This window comes from Pipistrellus kuhlii, unplaced genomic scaffold (assembly GCF_014108245.1).
Source record: "Pipistrellus kuhlii isolate mPipKuh1 unplaced genomic scaffold, mPipKuh1.p scaffold_m20_p_14, whole genome shotgun sequence".
Taxonomy (NCBI): domain Eukaryota; kingdom Metazoa; phylum Chordata; class Mammalia; order Chiroptera; family Vespertilionidae; genus Pipistrellus; species Pipistrellus kuhlii.
The window spans coordinates 19990888-20012163 of NW_023425449.1; the positions used below are offsets into that span (position 1 = coordinate 19990888).

General features: G+C 40.3%; 1 protein-coding gene across 3 annotated transcripts in view; it reads right to left on the minus strand.

The window, feature by feature from the left end:
- Nucleotides 1–16060: 16060 nt before the first annotated feature.
- Nucleotides 16061–21276, minus strand: part of EXT1 (exostosin glycosyltransferase 1) — a 263571-nt gene continuing 258355 nt past the window's right edge. For 2 of the 3 annotated variants that reach the window (XM_036436832.2, XM_036436831.2), the window contains 3 exons: nucleotides 20169–20329; nucleotides 18635–18806; nucleotides 16061–16388 (listed from right to left, as the gene is read on the minus strand). In XM_036436832.2, the coding sequence (XP_036292725.1) occupies nucleotides 16203–16388; nucleotides 18635–18806; nucleotides 20169–20329 (519 nt within the window). In that variant the 3' untranslated portion in view covers nucleotides 16061–16202. The remainder of the gene's footprint in view (nucleotides 16389–18634; nucleotides 18807–20168; nucleotides 20330–21276) is intronic. The other variant, XR_004987724.2, reaches the window with a different exon arrangement.

Here is a 21276-nt window from a genome sequence, read left to right on the forward strand (position 1 = left end):
AAAGGAAAAATGAGAGAAGTCAACTTTGGTGACCCCCAAGCAGCACAGCTAAACGGGTTGATTGTCATCTTTTTTCAAAATTCTCCATTCCTTTTCTACTCTTTTCCTTTCAGAGCTATGGATACTGAGGCTAACTCGGAGAAGCAAACTGCTTGGCTCCTAAATCAGTTAGTGGCTGTGTCAGTTAAGCTGCTTTCCAAGGCAAGTGACAGCAGTAATGATTCAAACAGCTATAAACAATTAGGACATTCACTGGCTCACAGAACTGCAAGTTCAGAAGTGGCCTATAATTTTGGGTTACTCTGTCTAGACGCCCCAAAATGTGCTCAAGACCTCAGATTCCTTCTGTCAGACATTCATGTTTTAGTGTCACCCTAAGGACAGCTTCTTTCACGGTCATGGGATGGTGGCTTCTTCCTTCACACGTACTAACCAGATAGTCACTTTAGACAGGTGTTCCTAAGAGGTGAGCAACAACTTTCCTAGCAACCCTCAGCAGACCCCCAGACTCCTCATTTCTCAGTGGCCTCATTCGGGTTCACATGCCCATTCATGAACCAATCTTTAGCAAAGAGGGATAAGATAATCTGCAGCTAATTAGGTATATTCCTGAACCACATAAACGCTGCTCTCTTAACCATTTGTATGCCATAAGCCTCTATAGACGCAAGTGGTGGACAAATTTTAATTAAATCCAAAATATCATGGCAGTTAACTGGTTAAGGAGAAAAGTGAAAAGTTTGTAAGACAAGCATTCAATAATGTCCACTACAGAGGCCCAATGGAGCATGGGCCAGGTCTGTCTCATACCAGTGTCCATGGTTTTTTCCTGTCTACTGTTTTACTTCTTAGCTGAAGATACTTTAAAACTTACCAGACAAGTAATAAAGAAAATGGTTAGTTACATTGTCAAACAACTTGTTTCCTTACACAAAAGCAGCATGGCATCTTTAAATAGAGTTTCTCACTATGCATTAAAAGAGGTTACAATATAAATTTCCTTGAACTTTCAAGAATAACTTATTCACATCAAATGAGGTCTTTCTGCATAAAAACCAACCCCTCCCTTGTCCTGCCTTTTTGTACATTTAATCGGGGCTACTCCCGGAATTCTAGGAGTAGAATGAAATTCTATTTTATTACAAACAGTATTTTGCTGCTCATTAAAGTAGATACATTACACTTCACGAAAGCTCAGAGAGTTATTCACAAGCATTCTCAAGAGAAAACCAAGATGATGTTAGCCATGTGCTTTCGGCTGCAAAGCATCCCTGGGGAAAGGGGTGTGGTGGGAAGCTCTAGGTCCTCCCCACAGATGTCTTGGCAATGGAGGCTGCTTTCTTCCTGCCTAGCCTTCCAGGCAATTGAGCCTCATCCTTTGGCTCAATGAATCATTATCTTCTTTAGGTTTTGAGTCAGGAAAGCAATTGAGCCAAATGAAGAAATTAGAACCATACCCAGGCTTCATGAAACCTTGCATCATAGCCCAAAAGGGCCCACTGAGGGAATTCCATATACAACCCACAGCACTTGAGCACCTGATAGATACATCAGCTTACACTTGAAGGTGTGGGCTTTCCTAGGACAATGAAATGTGTTCATGAAGGAGAAGGATAGAGCCTCCCAAAAGATAAAGGTGTCAGGAGCAATCCAAATTCAACCAAGAACTTAAATCCCTACTCTACTCTCAAAGAAGTTTCTCCCTCTTTGCTTTTTCATTCTGTTAATACCTTCACCAACTGTCAGTCACTCAGGCTTGAAGCCTCACAGTCAGGATGAGGGAGTCCTTCTTCTTCATCCCCCATACCTAATCAGCTGTCAAGACCTGTCACTTCTCTAGACTTCTCTTCTGTCTGTCTCTTCCTTTCCATTCTGTTTGCTGTCACCATAATCAGACCCTTATTAACTCTTGCTTAGATTATTAAAATGGCCTTCTACCAGATCTGTCTGCCTCCATCTAACTGCTGTCTAAACCACTCTAATGATTGCTGGATTGTCATAAAGCACAGCTCCAATCCTGTCATATCCCTCCTTGAAAAATTTCAGTGAATCTTCTTTTCCTTCTAAAACCAAAAACACCTTATCCATGTCCTAGCATTCATTCACACCAGGCTTCTCAGGATTCCCAAGCACACCTCACACTGCTTTCTCTGGGTCAAGAATCAACCTGTACCTGGAATTCCTCAAATCCCCATTGAGATATGATGGCCTCAAGGTAGGAGGATTCGTTCGTTGCAACTGGCTTCTCACAGAGTGGGCATGCCAATACAGAACACTCCAAAAGGCCCATGTGGGAGCCACAAAGCTAATTCTGTTTTAGTTCAGTAGTCCAGGATGGTCAGCTGCATAGCATATGACTGACCAAGCAGATTCGAGGAGAGGAGAATGGTGGAAATGGTAAAGTAGATGATCTCATTTCCATTAGCAATACTGAGACTAGATTTCAGACTTTGAAAGTTTGGTCTAGCCGAAACTGGTTTGGCTCAGTGGATAGAGCATCAGCCTGCGGACTGAAAGGTCCCAGGTTCGATTCTGGTCAAGGGCACATACCTTAGTTGCGGGCACATCCCCAGTATGGGGTGTGCAAGAGGCAGTCGGTCGATGTATCCCTCTCATCGACGTTTCTAACTCTCCATCTCTCTCAATTCCTCTCTGTATAAAAGTCAATAAAATATATATATAAAAAAAAAGAAAAAAAAAGTTTGGTCTATGCCTGTATGCCTCCAGACCTAAAGTTTACTCTCTAGGGGGCCCCTCTCCTCTTAACCTAAGCCCCCAAGTCCTAACTGGGGTATTTAACAGAGACTCTCTTCCTTCCTGGGTCCTGGATTACAATCAGCATCCCCTCAGGACTGGAAGACTACCACAACTCCTCTTAAGTTTTTAATCCTATGATTTTTCCTTGATTTACTGGCCATTTTCCCTTTTCTCCAAAATCTTGTCTCAAATCATGGCTGCCTTCATTGTGCCAAAACTATTTGTTTCTTTAATACCACAACATTTCCAAAAGCTCATAGCATTTCTCTGCCCAATTTCTCAGCCCCTCACCTTGAACAGTTTATGAATAGGCAAATGCTCTTATAGAAAACTGGGAAACAGAACACTGTGCTGACTTCATTAACTTCCCATTTCCTCTTAACCCAAGCCCCCCAAGTTTTATCTGTCTTGAAAGCTCTCTCACAACTTCATATTTTTGTGCTTTTCTAGTTATTCTTGTTGGCTATTTGGCTCACTACCAGCTATGCTACCACTGGGAGAAGTGGAGTCCACAGCCTTTGATTTGAATGATGCACCCTGATTCACCTCTCATACCTCTATACATTGTTTTCCCGATTACCCTGTTCTCTTATTCTCTTACATTGTTCCATTACCTGAGGATATTTTTCCCATTGGTTTTTTTAGAGAGATTAGAAGGGGGTTGGGGGGAGGAGAAAGAGACAGAGAGAGAGAAACATTGATGTGAGAGAGACTCATTATTAATTGGTTGCCTCTCACATGGACCCTGAAAGGGGCCTTGGATTGAACCTATAACTGAAGTATTATATGTGCCCTTGATCAGGAATCGATCCCAAAGCTCTAAGGTCCTTGTCCTTGATGTGAACACTGTCTATGCTTCTTCCAACCTCCCCAGACAAATGTGAATATATCTAGTCCCAAACCTTAAGTTTAAGCTAGAGTGCCTCTGAGAAGGAGGACCAAGATATAAGCTACCGTCAGTTCCTTCACATCCTGATCATGGCAACAGACCACAATGAAACATGTCCCAGATCTATCTACTCTGTGTTCTCATAGACTGATTTGTAATTCATTTCATGGTTTTAAGGTTGCTGCTTTGCATACCAACTACTCAAATAGAAAAAAAATCCACCTCCTTTAATAATAATAATAAATTTTAAAAAATACCATCTATACTCCTTCCTCTCTCTGGAGCCCAGTAATTTTTGTTCCAAGTTGCTAAATATTAACCGATGAACCACTATCCATCTGGTGGCAAGAAGAGGAAAGTAAAAGTCAAAAACAGAAGAGGCAAAAAGGGCCTCAACTTCCTGCTTCACCTGCTAGTGTTCTTTCCTGAGTGCTAGGTTTGCTAAGATTGATGTCAGATGCAGCCTCAGAACCCTTGTGCATTAACAGAAAGCACCAGGGCCTCAGGATAAGAAAGTAATTTCTTAGTGATACTTCCTGCAGCCAGACCCAGGTAGTATATGCACCTGTATGTCTACTACAATAGTTATTTAAGTAGATGAGAAAGGATTTTCTGATGACTTTTTGTTTTTTTAATTTTTGTAGTTTCAGGGCTTTTTTGAGAAGAGGATAAAACTTTAAATAGTCAACCAATAGTTCTTGAATGAATGAATGAATGAATAAATTAATTAATTAATGTAAATCACTGAATGACTAGTGGAACCATGTTGCCTTATTTAATGGAGATAAACAAACAAAAAGATGAGAAACCAGCTGCCTGAAGACCAGCAGGAAAAGGAGAGCCTCCAGTTGGGGCAGGGGAGGGCAGAGAGTGTCATTTGAACTTTCTGCTGTCATTATAGATCCTGCCCTTGACTCCTCATGGCAGAGCAGAAACTAGGACCAGTCAGTATGTTTAAAAATTATTTTACAAAAGTCAGGGAGCAAAAATGAAAGATGAAAGAAGCATGAGAGGATGTGTTCTGATTGGCAAGACACAGTACTATCTCTGATCTCAGAGGTTCAATTCATCAACATGTGACCATCAGGAAAAAGTGCTTCCAGCTACCTACTCTGTTTCCATGTTGCATATTTAACATGGAAATAAAGAGGCATATTTAGCCATCCTACCTAAATGAGCCTAAGCTCTCCAAGTTCTTCCCAGTTACTCAGTCAACACTCATTGAGTTCTAACCAGGTTGGTATCACCAAAATACTAGTACACAAAGTGACTAAGGCACTCTCCTTGTCCTCACTTATCTCCCCACCTTGTGCCAGACAGGCATCTAGAGAGAAAACTCCAGTATCATGTGATATGTACTGTGAAAGAAATATGTACAGAAATATGGTACAATAGGTGAAGGGGACCAAATACCCTATGGGAGAAGTTCAGTCTTGAAGAATCAGTGTAAAATTATTTATTGCAGCTTTGGGAAGAAAAGAGAATAGGATACAGGTAGTAAAAACAGCATGAGTAAATCTGAGAAGGCTAAAAACATTAAAATATGTGCAGGTAACAATAAACAGGTCAAAGTTACTAAAAAAAGATTATATATATATATATATATATATATATATATATATATATATATATATATATTATTTATTTATTTATTTATTTTTATTTTTTTTTAAGAGAAAAATTAAAAGGGGCCAAGAGGCTTCATAGTTGAGATCATGGGAGACTTGGCGAACCATGTAAAGGAGTTTGTACTCAATCATCAAGGCAATGGAAAATTACTGACTTCTTATAAGGAGCAGACTAAGTATCAGATATGTCTGGTCATTTTTAAAATATTCAGATGAATTGAATCAGACTCTGAATGTGGATTTACAAGTCTATATAATTTTTAAAGCTCCTTTAGTGGTGCTGGTAGGAAGAGAACTTCAAGATACATTGATGAGGACCCTCACTCATGCCTGCCCAGGAGTCACCCACATGGCTTCTGTTATCCGTCTTTTATTTTTTTTATTTTTTATTTTTTAAAATATATTTTATTGATTTTTTCAGAGAGGAGAAGAGAGGGATAGAGAGCTAGAAACGTCGATGAGAGAGAAACATCGACTAGCTGCCTCTTGCACACCCCCTATAGGGGATGTGCCCGCAACCAATGTACATGCCCTTGACCGGAATCGAACCTGGGACCTTTCAGTCCGCAGACCGATGCTCTACCACTGAGCCAAACCGGTTTCAGCTGTTATCCGTCTTTTATTGTTGTTGTTTGCTACATCAAAAATGACCTCACTCCTCAAGTGAGGTCCTAACTTCACATTGGTCTATGGCCTGACTATTAAAGACTATAGTAGAATAATCATAACTAAATAAGATAATGCAAATTTTTATGTAAGAGCCATGACCCACCTTGGGTAATGTGGTAGGGTGACTCCCCTAGGTGACCTGTGAGCCATGCTAATCACCAAAGGACACTTAGTTTCTAGATGGCCATTTTGGAGTAGACTTTGGCATCCATGAAAAATGCCTATGGTATCCATTTAAAAACATGAGGATAGTTGTTTTTATAATTTAAGATCCAGTTATATACTTTGTTGCCTTTAAGTAGATGGAACTTTATTATTATAGACAACTACAAGTTGATGGGTGAAAAAAAGGAGCCTCAAAATAAAGTGTTTAGACAATGTTATGCAAAAAATAGCTGAGTTAGTTTCTGCCAATATCTAGAAGCTATAAATAAGGATATAGGGAGTGAAAGGAAGAAACTGGCATGAAATATTTCTGAGATGTGTGTGGCTTAAAAAGATTTCTTTCTCCGAATAAGTTGGAAACAGATATGGATATGACATTCAGAAAAAAAACAAAACAAAACAAAAAAACACACACACACAACCCCCCCCCCCCCAAAAAAAAACACCAAAAAACCCTGAATGTTCTCTTCCTTAACTAAGGAATGTTTTTTGCCATACCCATTTATTGGAAAAACTAGATCAGATTACATCCATTCATAGTCTAACCCAAAGCAAGGCAAGGGTTTGGGATTATGAAGAAAAACAAATTAATTAGTCACGGATCTTTTTCCTCATCTGTCAAAACTACACAGTGTCTACCATTGCATAGCCCTGGCCTCTCGCCCCATCTTTAGGAGCAGCTTTATGTTATCATGGCCATGCAGGCCCAGGTTTCTACTGAATGGTTTTACAGCATGATACCTTCCTTTTGAAACTGGCAGCTGGGTGCAGGTCAGAGTGTGATCAGGTTAACTAAGAACTGAGTCCCTCATGCCAGCCCCACACATGGCTGCTAATGTTTATGTGCAGTTCACATGGCTTCTCCCTGCCTCACTCTCTGATGGGGTAACATTCTGGGTTTGCTATGATGAAAACAGCCATAGGATACTCTTCTCCTAGGAAGGGAATGTCTGTTCCTAAGATTTAGCTGTGTGTGTGTGTGTGTGTGTGTGTGTGTGTGTGTGTGTGTGTGAGAGAGAGAGAGAGAGAGAGAGAGAGAGAGAGAGAGAGAGAGTTTATGTGTGTAATTTTTAGCTCTGTCAGGCTTTAAATGGCCATGATGTTGTAGTTTATCAGACTTATACTCATTGTAAGAATGAGAATGAAGATCTCCTGCAACTTTCTACATCCTAACCAGAAATAGAAGTCTTTTTTTTTTCATTTTAAACGTCTTCAGAGACAGATCTTTCTGCTGCCTTTTGCATACTTTCTCTGACAAGTACAGTAGAATCAGATATGACCCAAAATTCCAGTTTTGCACTGAAACTTCTGTATTAGGAGGAAAGAAAATGGGAATCAAAGGAATTATACTATTATTCTCATCATTACTACATACTTTCTCTTTTGCTAGGATACCTGCCTTTAGCCAGGCAGTCATCCTGAGCCCTGTCAAACTAAACCAACCAAATCTTTGCATTACGATGTTGTCTTTCCTATAGATCTAGGCTCTCACGTTACCCTCTGCTACATACTTCTGATGGAGGATGTCTGAGTTCATGTCCCTTTGTAAGTTATGCTCTTTCCACTTTTTTTTTTGTCAGTTAAATTCCTATTTATTTCTTAATATATCACTTCTTCAATGAAGTCTCCCCCAAGACATGCTAGATGCCTACTCTCCAACATGTCTGGCCTTGCTATACTGTTAGTATAATCTTTACTGCACAAAATGCTAGAGGAAAGATGGTGTGTCCTTCTTAAAACTGCCAACAGGTCATCTAGAATAGGGTCTCAATGACCAGACAGAATATATAACTCCCTTGGAGTCAGGATAGGGGGTGAGGTCAGCATCATACAAATGATAGGAAAGAGGGAGAGAGAGAGGTGGGTTCCCTGGGGAAAACAGGCTGCTGTTGGTAAAGAAGAGGTACTAGCTGCCAGGGACGGTGATACTCAAAATGCCTTTATTAAAACCTAACTTGATATGGATATTGCCAGAGGAAGGAAAAATATTTGAGAAGGAAGCTTCACTGTTGCTCTTTACTTCAACCTGAAGACAAGATATAAGGGACATGTTACCCAGAAAAAGGTTGCAGGTTTGGCTCCTGGTTAGGACATATACCTAGGTTACAGGTTCAATCCCCAGTCAGGGGATGTACAGAAGGCAACCAATTGGTGTTCTCGCTCACATAGCTCCTATATTCCTCTCTCTTCCTTCCCTTCTCTCTTTTAAAAAAAAATCAATAAGCATATCCTCAGGTGAGGGTTAAAAATTACAAACAAATAGAAAGCAAATTATGAAAGAACATGTATATATGCATCTATGGAGAGCGGTTAAAATAGCCTCCAGGTATCCCTCCTCATAGCTTAATCTGTTTTTTTTTTTTTTTTTTTCCTACTCTAAGATGGGATGATCTGATCCTCTCTGATTAAAGACACATTTTAGATTTGTTTGACAAGTAGATTTCACCAAGCAAACTAGGTTATTTGCAATTCAGCTTGGAACAGAAATTCAGACTTGGCAAATAATGTATTTATTGGCAGGAACATGTTTTCTTTCTTAATATAATTGAAGCCACCAAAAGAGAAACAATAATTGGCACCCAAACCTCATTTTAGTCCTGAACCACCTAAACTCTATTCCATTAAATGACAATGAAAAACAGACCATTCCTCAAAAAAGTTCAGCTGGAAAATAAAAACTCAACTTTACATAATCTCTGCTGATGGATTGCCCCATTTCTGAATGTGGGGATGATTTATTTCCTGGTGATAGGCATTAAAACATGATGTAACTGAATGCAAGAGGTACCCAAGACACTAGAAAGACCACAGTTTAATTTGGGTCGTGATTAGCATCCTAAGCACTAAACTTAGTATGTTTCCTCTTTAACATGTTATGGGAAACCTTCTTCAAATAAACCGTATTGGCAAAAGGCTAACTACCAATAATAAGTAAGAGCTACATCTCTCTTATTACATACCAACAACTATTTTAGGAACTTTGTATTTATTAACCCATTTAATTCTTAGGAGAATCGTATGAGATATAGATTAGTTCTATTTTGAGGAATCTGAGGCACAGGGAGGGCAGTTAATTTTATCAGGTCACAGAAGTATCAAAAGGCAGAAGCAGGATTCAGATCCCCCGTGGCTGTGTCCTGAAGACAAGACTTTACCCAGCACACTAGGACAACTCATCTAAATGCAGCTAAAAGTAAAACAAAACAAAACAAAACAAAACAAACAAACAACCCTTGAATCCATTGTAGTACCTGAGTTCCCTCACTGTATATCTAAAGCATGTGCATCAAATAGTAAGCAACACAGCCTCTTCCAAACCCCCTCTACTTTGAATTTCTGCAAATCAGAGAGGCTACCCAACAGTAAGGGGGGGTCAATGTTGAATGACCTAGGGGTCCACAAATAACTTGTCTTTTCCTCTGTTCATACGTAGACATGGTGGAAATGCCCAGACTATACAGCAACCCCAATGTTTATTTATAAAGCCAGAGTCTCGCGGTATATTTGCATCCTATTGTGTTCACCGAAACATCTGTGAGGTAGAGTTGGACCGGATTTAAAAGCTGCTTCTCAGGGAAAAGAGGAGTGGGGGGTGCAGGCAGAGACTGAACATAAACTGTACACCTATGGATGAGGACAATGGGGGGTGGGGAGAGGACAGAGGGTGGGGTAGGAACCTGGTAGAGGGGGGAAAATGAGGAACTTTTGTAATAATATGAGCAATAATGGTTTATTAAAAATAATAATAAATAAATAAATAAATAAATAAATAAAAGCTGCTTCTCCAAGGAGATTTCTCATTTGTCCTTGCATGGGAAGTGACCATATCATCAGTCACATTGTGTAGATTTTACAAGGTAACAGTGTCCCAGCATCGCCCTGGTTGCAACCTGGAACTTCGCAAATTCCTTTCTAAGCCTCCCCCGATGACTTGTCAGATTTACCTTGCCCAGCCTCACCCTGACTTCTCCCTCTCTTGCCTGGAAAGAGGGAGAAGGATCTTTCTCATCTCCAGACCCTTGGAGGCACCTATCTCAGTAGGCAGTAGTTGTTCAGAAAACATTTGCCAATAAAGATTTTTAAGTCATTATTTTACAGATGGAAAAACTGAAATACAGAACATAAAACAAATCAACATCCCTACATGTAATTTGGCATTTTCTCCCCTGAAAACACGTGACATTAGTGCCTTTTCTCTACTAATGTCCAGAGGAAAGGGTAGAAGAGATGAGAAGGACCTTTCTTCTTGCCACAGAACAGCACTACAGTGGTCCCAAGCCATGAGCTGCATCCACATCTAGAACCGCTATGTGTTCTTTGAGAAAAGCCAATCTAATAAATGCATCGCCAGCCAGTCATCCGTAAGCTCAAGGCAGTAGTTGAAACCACAGGGGGTAATGGCCACAGCTGTCAGGCTCCAGATGCTTGGACCCAGGCCTGCTGTGTTGTCCCAGGGTCCGCGTGGAGGAATGCTGTGAACTGGGCACATCACCACGCTCCCCTGGCCTGCTGCCAGCAGCACCAGCGGCAGCTGGCCTGGAGGCCGGCTGTGCTGGCGGCACTGTGCCCCAGGAGGCTGTGAGGCTGCGAGGGTTGGACCTCCAGCCAGCACATGTGGTTCAGCCTCAGCTGCCTGTCTAACCCAGAACCTCCACATGAGCTCCGTGGAGCCCACTGAATCCTCCTAAAAAAGGACACCTGTCTGTGGTCAACAGAAAAGATGGAATGAAAACCATGCAGATGGGAAGTCATATCATTTATTAATAAGTAGAGCCCTGGTGCATGAAATTTGTGCCTGGAAAGGGGGTCTTCTCAGCTCAGCCTGCACTTTCTCTGATCTGGGACCCCTCAGGACCTCTGGCTCCTAACTGCTCACCTGCCTGTCCACCTGATCCCCCAACTGCTTTCCTTGGACAGTCTGTTCCCCCTAATTGCTCTCCCCTGCCTGCCTGATCACCTCTAACCTCCTCTTGGTCCCGCCAACATGGCTTTGTCTGGATGAACATCCAGAAGGATGTCTGGAAGGTCGTTTGGAAGATGTTCAGTCTAATTAGCATATTACCCTTTTATTAGTATAGATTTCTTTTTCTTCTCCCATAAATTGGAAGGTAAAAGTCTTTGGTGAAACTATAAGACCATGTATCTTGGATGGCAAAACCCAGACAGAAAGTTACACGGGTCTGTGAAGTAAATCAATATTGGTGGCCTTACATTTTCTCACAGGCTCACTCTCACACTTCTGGGATTAACTGGACCACATCACTCATAGTCTCTAACAAATGAGGGAAACACTTCAGAAAAGACCTGCCCTGACACTACAAAAACATCTTCAACATATTAGAAAACTGTCCCAAATGTACATCGTATATAAAATAAGGCATCCTTTTTATTTTTTGCTCGACGATTTGCCCCTTAAAATAGTTCCAGTTTTTGCTTTCTTCCACCTCTCAACATTGTCGTATACATATTTGTCTCTCAAAATAAATATCTAAGGTTCATTTCATAGTAACCAGGTCATTTGCATGACCCTGATTTTAGTAATAATTACAACCAAAAGGAAAGGGGTGTATTCCTGAAGAAGAAGAACAGAGAACTACTGCAGAAATGAATTGGACTTTGAGGCCTAAAAGGCAAATCATTACAAAAATCAAGAGACTGGAAGGCTGGCTTGCCTGGTTTTCAAACAAGGGTTAGACCATGCTCATCTGTGGGTGCAGCTGTCTCTGTGGTCCCCTCTATCTCTTGTTCCAGTGGATAATAACACAGCCTTTCTCTCCTATTTAGTTGGGCAGCGGAAGTCCCAAACTTGGGTAACTCCTCAGTCTCCTGATATGATACATATTGAAACCCTAGATTAGTGACAACTACAGACAATCCCTGCTAAGTCAAAACCATAGCAATAAAATCCTAGGATTTTTAGAAAGGACAAAAAGAACAAAAAAACCAAAAATGGTTTCTGGGAGTCATCTTATTATTGAGATTATGTTGCAAAAAAACAAAAACAAAAAACAAAACAAACAAATAAATAAAACCCTGAATTAATGGGAGGGACCATGTTCTTAGGATTCTCCATCCCATTTGTTTAAAGTAGACTTGGAGTCAAGAAGTAAGCTAATCTCTTCCATGCTGAAGCTCCAAGACTAAGAGGTCAAGTCTAGCATAGTAGGTACGAATACTGAGAACTCAAGTCAAAACAACTTTGTTCCCACCAAGCATGCCCGAGAATATGAGGCCAGCAGTGACAAGAACTTTGTGGTTAAATCCGGCCAAGAAGGACAAAGCCATCTGAAAGGTCCTTGTCCATAGTTGCTGCAGAGGGAAGCTGGTAACCCAGGTCCTGATGTACCACTACAGTTTGAATGTATTAACTATTCGAAGGCAGGGATGTTTTTATTTGAGAGTTTGTAGCAATAACTGGTACTTTACAAAAAGACCTGAAGGAATAGAAGACACTTTCAGATCTGAGAAGTTTGCCTCGGCTTTTGAATCCATAATTCAGCTTGTTCAGCAAGAACCCTATTCAGAGTCTCACCTGGTGAGGTTTCCTGCCTGTTTCCCACGCCCTCCCTTTAAAAGGTTTGATTAAAAATTCATTAGTTCTTAAATCAAGAGTTTATTTTATTTTATTTTAAAATGTTTTCTAATTTATTTCAAAGAGGAAGGGTGAGGGACAGATAGAAACATCAATGATATGAATCACTGATCAGCTGCCTCCTGCACACCCCCTACTAGGGATCGAGCCTGCAACCTAGGTATTGAACCTTGGCCTCCTGGTTCATAGGTTGACACTCAACCACTGAGCCACACCGGCCAAGCAATAGCTGCTTTTGAAAAAAACAAAAACAGTACAAAGGTCTCTCCACATTCATCCATCTTAGCCCTGATTAAATGAAAGGTTAGTAACCTTTATGAAAGGCCAGGTATTCCAGAACCTACTGCACATGAAAAACAAAAATCCCTCCTAAAGGGAAATCTGAAAAAAAGCAGTTAAGATTGATCCTTCTTTGAGCACCTTTTATAACAAGAAATTCAAGTGTAATGCACATAAGATTCCAGGTATGAGAGACTTTGTTTTCTCCTGAAGCATCCAGTTGAAAAGTGTGCTGAGGTGTCCAGGCAGGACCATCTATGTTATCATATGTTATGTGACTGCAATGATGACTTCATGAATTTTTCTGTACAGTCTCAATGTTGGGTCATTTTATTGTTTTCAATAAAGGTGATATATTTACAGTATATTAAATATAATGCAAGCTTGATTCAGTATCTATAAGACTTTTCATACATATAAACATATAAGCCGGCTTACAAAAATATTTAAGATCATGTGTCCTCATGTGGAACTGGAAAAAGTTGTATGGAAATCCTATGTGGTCCAGTCCTCGCTGGAGTTTCTGCATGTAACTCATTATGTGGTTGGCACTGCTCTCTCTGCTCTTGGCTCCTTAGCAATTCACGTGGGCCCACTTAGAGACCTCTGGCTATCATGGAGTTGGCTGAGAGATAAGTCCTGACATCCTACAGAGATGCTGTGATTTGTCAACTTGCTGCACGGAAATATAGTTCTTTCCTTAGTGAATTAAAATTATATCCTATTGTTGTGTCTCACTGATTAGCTAAGCATTGTTCAATTCCCAGCTGTATTTGCCAAGTAGGAAAAGAACATACTAGCTAGTATCTCCAATAGATTTTCTCAATGATGTAAAATACTACCACGGAGATGTGTCAGATCCTGTTCTCACTTATAATTATCTTTCCCCCCCACACTCATAACATATAATGTGTGTGGAGAATATGCCCCGTGAGCTCTGTGACAGGTAAATCTGGCAAAGCAGTTCTCTGAATCCATTCATGTGACTGGCTAGTATAATTAGGGTTCTTACTTTGTAAGTCAAGATGACAACATGAGTTTCAAGTTGGCTTGGGGTGTCTTTGAACAAAACACTGCATTCATTTCTGCAAAGGAGAAAGATACATGAACACTTTGGCAGTCTCAAGAAGTTAATTTCAATGCAAATTTGCAAAGGCCAGCTGAATAAGGATTAATTGCTACCCCTTCACATCACTGAGAGCTGCAGCTTGAATGGCATGAAACCTATTAGACTGGGCATGTTGCTAGAAAGAAAGAAGGGGCAAGACTATGGACCTAAGAACTATTGTTCCACACAAAAGAGATAATCACATACACTTAGAAGGAAAGGTCACATGACTGAGAGTGGATAAGGCTGGGTCAGATTGAATGAGAGTGACTTGGGGAGCTGTTCTGAGTCTTGAGGCTACAGAGAAAGCCCTGTTCATTGAACTTCATTACCTGCACACCACTCACAACATCACCTGGACGTGTGGGCTCTGGTCTTCACTCTGTCGCTGTGGAGCATGTTGAGTCATCTCTCTGGAGCTCTGCAAACACCTAGTTTCCCTTGTTTACAGCACCTTCCTTCCCTGCACTCTCACTGCAAGGTCCTCTTTCCCATCCAGCTGTCTACAAAGCAAAGATGGGTTACAATCTCCTGGATTTATGGTTTCCACTGGCCTAAGCCAGGCACTTGAAGTTATTTCAACAGAATTCTGTGATGGAATTTTCTTCTAAACAACACTGGAAGTAAATTTATGAGATTGAGGAGCATTTGGGGTAATGGTGGTATGGAACTAAAGAGCTTGTTTATTCAGTATAAGAGATGGTAGGAACAATAATGTCTTTCTCTTCTCTAATCTCTCTTGCTTCTTCCAAGTAGAAGAAAGCATTCAGTATTAGAAGATTCCTCTCCATCATTTACAATGGAGTTAATTGATATACATATATATATTTAGCTGATTATTTACAGTTTTACAAGAATCAGAAGCTCAAAGCAGCATTTGTAGAGATAGACTTTCTTTTTAACCAGAAGCACAACTGAACGACTCCAGATTTAAAAATGAAAATGAAATAAAAGTGTTTACATTTGTTTCTGATTATTTTGGGTGGCCAGATTCTTGCTCAAAACAAGAATGTTTTGACCAAAAATGGTCTCCAGGTCCCCATGGTGAGGTTACTTCTCAACAATCCTCATGTCCAATGGTGGGAATTGATACCCTTCCTTGTTAATAGAGAAGCTCTGAAACTTGAGGTTTCACAAACATGAAAGAGCCTGTCTTGTAAATAACCTGTTCCTTTCCATATATATATATATACTCATTCTCAATATACTTTCTTTGCCTTTAAACCAGAGCATTTCCTAGTTGTAAGCAGACTCAGGTCCATGGGTGGATGCATAATCTAGCCCCCACCTCTGAAAAGAATCGGGTTACTGTTGTGATCAACACTCCCATCCCACTAGCATGCTTACTGGTGATTGTTTGGATGGTTCCTTGAGCAAAGTGAACATCTGTTCATAATACTATTGTTTTCTTGGTCCTTCCCCACCCTCCAATGAAAAAGATGATCATACTTACAGGTCTCAAAGTTTTCAGTTAGAACTGTCTACCTGAAGTCCTAATACTTTCTTTCATGCAGCAACATTTTAGAGAATAAAGTTCAAGTGGATCTGCAAATTCAAAGTGGAAAACAATTTGCACTGGCAGAGTTGAATAATGAACTTAACTTATGCTCAATTATTTCTTGACACTGGACAGAGGGACTTATTGTGAGACCCATGAAGTCTGAGCTTTTGCAACTATGGGAATCCCCGCATGACCAATGGCAACAATGTTGTGGGAAGAGGAGTAGGAGCTTTGAAATAGTCACAACCAACACAATTTTGATTAAAGAAAGAACTCTGGTTTTTAATAGTTTTGATCATTAAAAAAGTTTAAACCTGCATAGCAATCATTTCAAAAATAATTATTTAATGTTCCATAATTAAACTGTACACAACCTAGTCTTGGGACACAGAAGCCAGTGAGGTGAGTTTGGAGCAGTCCGATGCAGTCCCAGGAGCCAGGAGTCGAGTTCTCATTGGACTTTTCAATTTTATTTTGTGTCATTCTGTTCATGTAAGTTTATTTGGCTACTTGGCACAATCTGGCCCCGTGGCTGAGCGGATCTGCACCTGGGAAGAGAGAGCAGCTTGACCCCAGTCCCTTCTCGCTTCCCCTCCCCCACTTGGCTGGGTTCCTCAAAGTCGCTCAATGTCTCGGTATTTCTTCCTCAGAATAGAGACCTGGTCTTTAAAGAGGACGGGGTCGAGCCTCATCTGAGAGTGGATCAGCGGCATGTAGCCAAACCAGCTGGCAAACGTATTCATGCAGCTCTGTCGCTGGGCAAAGTGGTCGGGGTCAGCCCAGCGGGAAGCCCGGGAAGTCTGGAGAAAAGAGAGAAACAAGGAAGAAGATTGTGAGCGAAGGGAAAGGTGAGATGGAGACAATGCAGAAAACCAAGTCAGGCCTGCACCCCAAGCCGCCCCATCCTTGTGTCTGATAAAAATTCAGGCACTGATCCCTCATCAAAAGAAGGCTACCCTAAGATATGCTACTTCCCTCAATGCTAAATACACACATGCAAACAATGGCTCACATGGAATGACTAATTCTCTGCTCAGGAAATGACTTACCAGTTGAACCTCCACTGCTATGGTCACTAAAATAAACTTCTCTTTGCACTTGAGATGAAATGTTATGACAACAATGTGTTTGTGGTTTCAAAGATAGTTTGGAAAACTTTGTTGATTTGGTTGAGGATGGATACCATCTCTTTAGCTCTCTGTTTTGCTCCAAAGGTTGGTTAAATATTTTTAGACCACGAATGACTGACAGTGACTTAAAAGAAAGCCTTAAATGACCTGAGGGCTGAAACTTAAAAAAAGATGGACTAAGCATAATGTCTCTAAAACCACGTTTTTATGAAACAAGGAAAAGGTGGGCTGCCCAATGATGGGAGAAGAACACAAACTCACTTATGTCATTAGGCAACTGTTTAATGATGTATATGTGTGTGTGTCTGTGATCCTTGTGCTCAAATCCTCGTGCACTCTTAGAAAATACTCTCATAGGAAGGTACATCTGACTGTGAAAATCATTCAAAGTCACTTTAAAACAAGTGTCAACATGCTTGAAGGTAAATACAAATCTCAAGTTACCTCTGAACAGGAGAAAAACAAGCAAAATAGGATTTGTTAAGTGTTTACATGAAGTTCATATGGGCTTCACAACAACCTGATCAAGTTATTGACCTCGTAAGCGCATCCCCACTGTATAGGCGAGGAAGTAGGCTCAGGGAAGTTAAAATTCTTTGTTCAAGGCTGGAAAGGGACAGAGCTCAGGTTCCATTCTTGACCACTTATTCTAGGAGAACTCTGCTTGGTAAATCAAATTAACCTCAGCAGTTGAGTTCACAACAGAGGAGACAGTCCCAAAGACATGTCAGTGTTCCTAAGTTGGTATGAACTTCTGGATTGGCCCACTCATTCCCAAAGGGTAAGACACTCAAGAGCAAGTGCTCACATATGCAAACAGAAATACTGTCAAGAGTGTAAGCTCATTCTTATTCTCTCTTAAAAATAATTTTTAAAAAGTCCGTTGGATCACTCAGGTAACTTTAAAAAATATATAATTTATTGATTTTATTACAGAGAGGAAGGGAGAGGGATAGAGAGCTAGAAACATCAATGAGAGAGAAACATCAACCAGTTGCCTCCTGCACACCCTCAATGGGGATGTGCCTGCAACCAAGGTACATGCCCTTGACTGGAATCAAACCTGGGGCCCTTCAGTCCACAGACCGATGCTATATCCACTGAGCCAAACTGGTTTCAGCTCAGGTAACTTTTTTGTCTCTAGATTTTATTTTGAGTCAACCAACATAGTAGAGAGGGTATCTTTGTAGTGTAATAAAAGTACAATTTTCAAGAATGATATTCATTGAACTCACCAGTCATGCAAACATTCAATAAGCAAATAAATGTGTTTGATGGGAAGAATGGAGCAAATAGAGTACATGTTTAACTAGACACATCTATTGACACCTTAGGCTAAATTTAAATCTGTCCTCAAAAGATGTGCAAACTTATTAGAAATAGTGGTTTGGTAGAATTAGGCAAATATATGAGAAGGGCATTAAACCAACCCCTAAGAAATCATGTGTCATTAGAATTCCACCCTTAATCAGCATATAACCTCAGGGAATTTCATAGAACTCTCTGAGCAAACAATATTAAAGGAATGTTGTATCCTTAAATGAGATGATATATATGAAAAATACCTGGGCACAAAGAAAACACTCAATACATCTTGCTTGAATTTGAATAACCTTTCAGCCTTAAAGATGAAAAATTCTTATAAATTCTCTTGCATCTTCTTTTAGTAGTGAGAGGGAAACAGAATTTCCCACTTGACTCTTTTGCTTACTTAGGACAGCAGCTGTGTTATAACCAGTACCGAGCACAGTGCCTGACATAAACTGTACATGTTCAGAAAGTATTGAATGACTGCATTTTGTAAACTTAAAATCCCATCAATTTGCTGCTCTTATTAAACTTAGTGAGTGAAAAACCGCCAGTTGTGAGGCCTGGCTAAATTTCCCTTTACAAGCAAGGAAGGAGAGTCCTCGTACCTGTCCCATCATTGTCTCCTTATACTGCTTCTTCTGGGTCACTTTGATTGGAGGCAATTTTGTCACAGCAGACACCAGGAAATTCATGAGAATGTCCTCACAGTTGGCCAGCTGGTCCACCATGCTCTTCAGGCTGGCTGGCAGATAATGGGTGTACAGGTAGTGATAATATCTGTAAAAGCCAAAGGCATTTTCCGAGGGGCCATCATTATATATGGTCTTCTTTGACAGAAAACATATACCTATTCTTTGGATCCCTACACATATCATGGATGATGATGATGATAACTATGACTTATGGTACTTCCTATACAGGGTGGGCAAAAGTAAGTTTATAATTGTTTGTATGGAAAATAATACAATATTTATTAAATAATACAAGAATAAACTCTGTTCTGTATACTCATAACTGTAAATCTACTTTTGCCCCACCCTGTATACCCAATAACATTCTAAAGTGCTTTACAACAAATGCCACATCTAATCCTTATAAAAAATCTATGATGTAAGTACTATTATTATTATTATTACTGAATACAGATAAAGAAACAAGGTAAATAGAGACATGGAAGATATGGCTTGCCTAGCCTAACTTCCTAACTTTAATATCAGACTGGTTGATAAGAAACAGAACACTTAGATGGCAAGAAAACTTACACGTAATCTATATATTACAAGCTGCTTTACAAATTTTATTGATTTAATCAGAAAATGTATTTAAGATTATCCTATAACTCCAAATCCAACAATATATTGTTTTGTTTTTGTGGCCTATAAATTATATATTTCAACAGTTAGAGCAAAACCCCAATTAATCTGGTGGTCAATCATTGTGTAGAACCCATATTAACTTGAATCATTTTCACACTACTATTTTTTGGAGGGGCAAATAAAATAGCATATGTTTATTTATTTTTAATCACTTGAATGAATCAGATTCATTAAGTGGCTGTGCAAGCAGAAAGGGAACGATGAACTTCCCAGAGGTATAATCTTGAGATGGAGGTTCTGCCAACCTAAATATTTATACGTTTGTGCATTTCAACTCTATCCCAGATATGGCAGAAACCTCAATTCTTTCCTGAAAAGATTAGGTAAAAATCGGTGTGTTTACCTCACTAAGGCTGAAGAGTGGGGATTTCATTCACTATTGAGTCAGGAACACTAATTTGGCAATCTGACCCCAAATCCACCCCTACTCTTTGGGTGCCTCTGCTCCACTTTGCCTTTTTGCTCTGCAACTTCTCACTTTAACATATTATAGAACGATTATGTATATGGTGCCTCCCCTTGTTAGACTATAAGACAGACATGAAGTTGTTACTCTAACCTAAATTACTGAAAATGCAGTAATTAAGCCAAGAGATTTTATTGGTTTCAAAGACTCATGTTGGTCACAACAAAACTTAAAGGAGGATGCTACCGAATTTCCATTAATGTTGTTAACAAGACTTGACTCAAGTTCCTACTTCTACAGCAGTCAGAAACAAACACAAGGAGTATATAAAATTCTCAACACGTGTAAATTCCTCACTTGTGATAAATAGCAGCTCCAGTCAACACCATGGAGTAGTCATTCGTCCACTTGGACGTGTACCCCCACCGCTCCTTAGAGTTATCCCAGAAGTGGCTGCGCGCTGGGTACCCCACAATCCTCTCCGGGAAGCTCTGCCAGACGGTGAAGGCGAAATCCACCTGCAGGCAGAACACAGGCCAAAACAGGCAATCAACAGTGTTAACCGTGTCAACAAAGCATTACCTTCCCCTGCTCATTTGTAACTCGAAGCCGGCCACTGTTGCGAAACACTGGTTCCGTGTACTCATTGGCAAATTAAACTGACTGCTTGACATTTTGCCCTGCAATTATGCACATTTTAATGTTTTTGGTTACAGAAACTTCAGATTAGTGCAGAAATGAGAGAAGAAGGAGAAACCCCACATTTGCTGATATGGCCTTTAGAAAGCCAGTCTGCTCAGGCTAGAAAACAAGTCATAAAAGCAGTTGCTGCCTCCCTCCCACCCGAAGGCACATGTGACCCCTGATTCACGTGAGCCATAAACTTGTCTGTTTTTTACACGGGAGATTTCCTGTGTACATCCGGAGTATGAATATCCAGCATACATCATAGCCAGCACACAGCAAAGCCAATGGGACTAAAAGAAGAGCATCCTCCTGAGGATGACAGAAAAGATGTTTCACACAACACCCAAGGTCTAAGGGGAACACAGAGCACACATCATAAAGAAGCAGTCACTCAGGCTGCTCGGGTTCCAGCCAGGGACAGCTAGAAAAAGCAATCACAGTGAAAAAGCACCAAGAGTAAGTGAGGACAAGGCCAGGGGAAGCCACAGGATTTATTTAAAGGAAATGCAGCTACATGGCTTTCCAGGGCTTAGAATAACCCAAAGCAGGGACTTCTGAATATGCTATAAACTAACATTTTATAATTAGCAAACTGTCTGTTTTCATATGTGTAAGCTCACACCTGACTCCCCATGATCATTCCATGCTCCTAACTGTGTAATGCTTACAGTGGTTATAGGCACTTCCATGTTTAAGTCACGTAAGCCTAATTCTGTGAAAAGATAATGTTCTATTCTCAATGTTACACAGAGGGAAGCTAAGGTATAGGCGGGCTGAA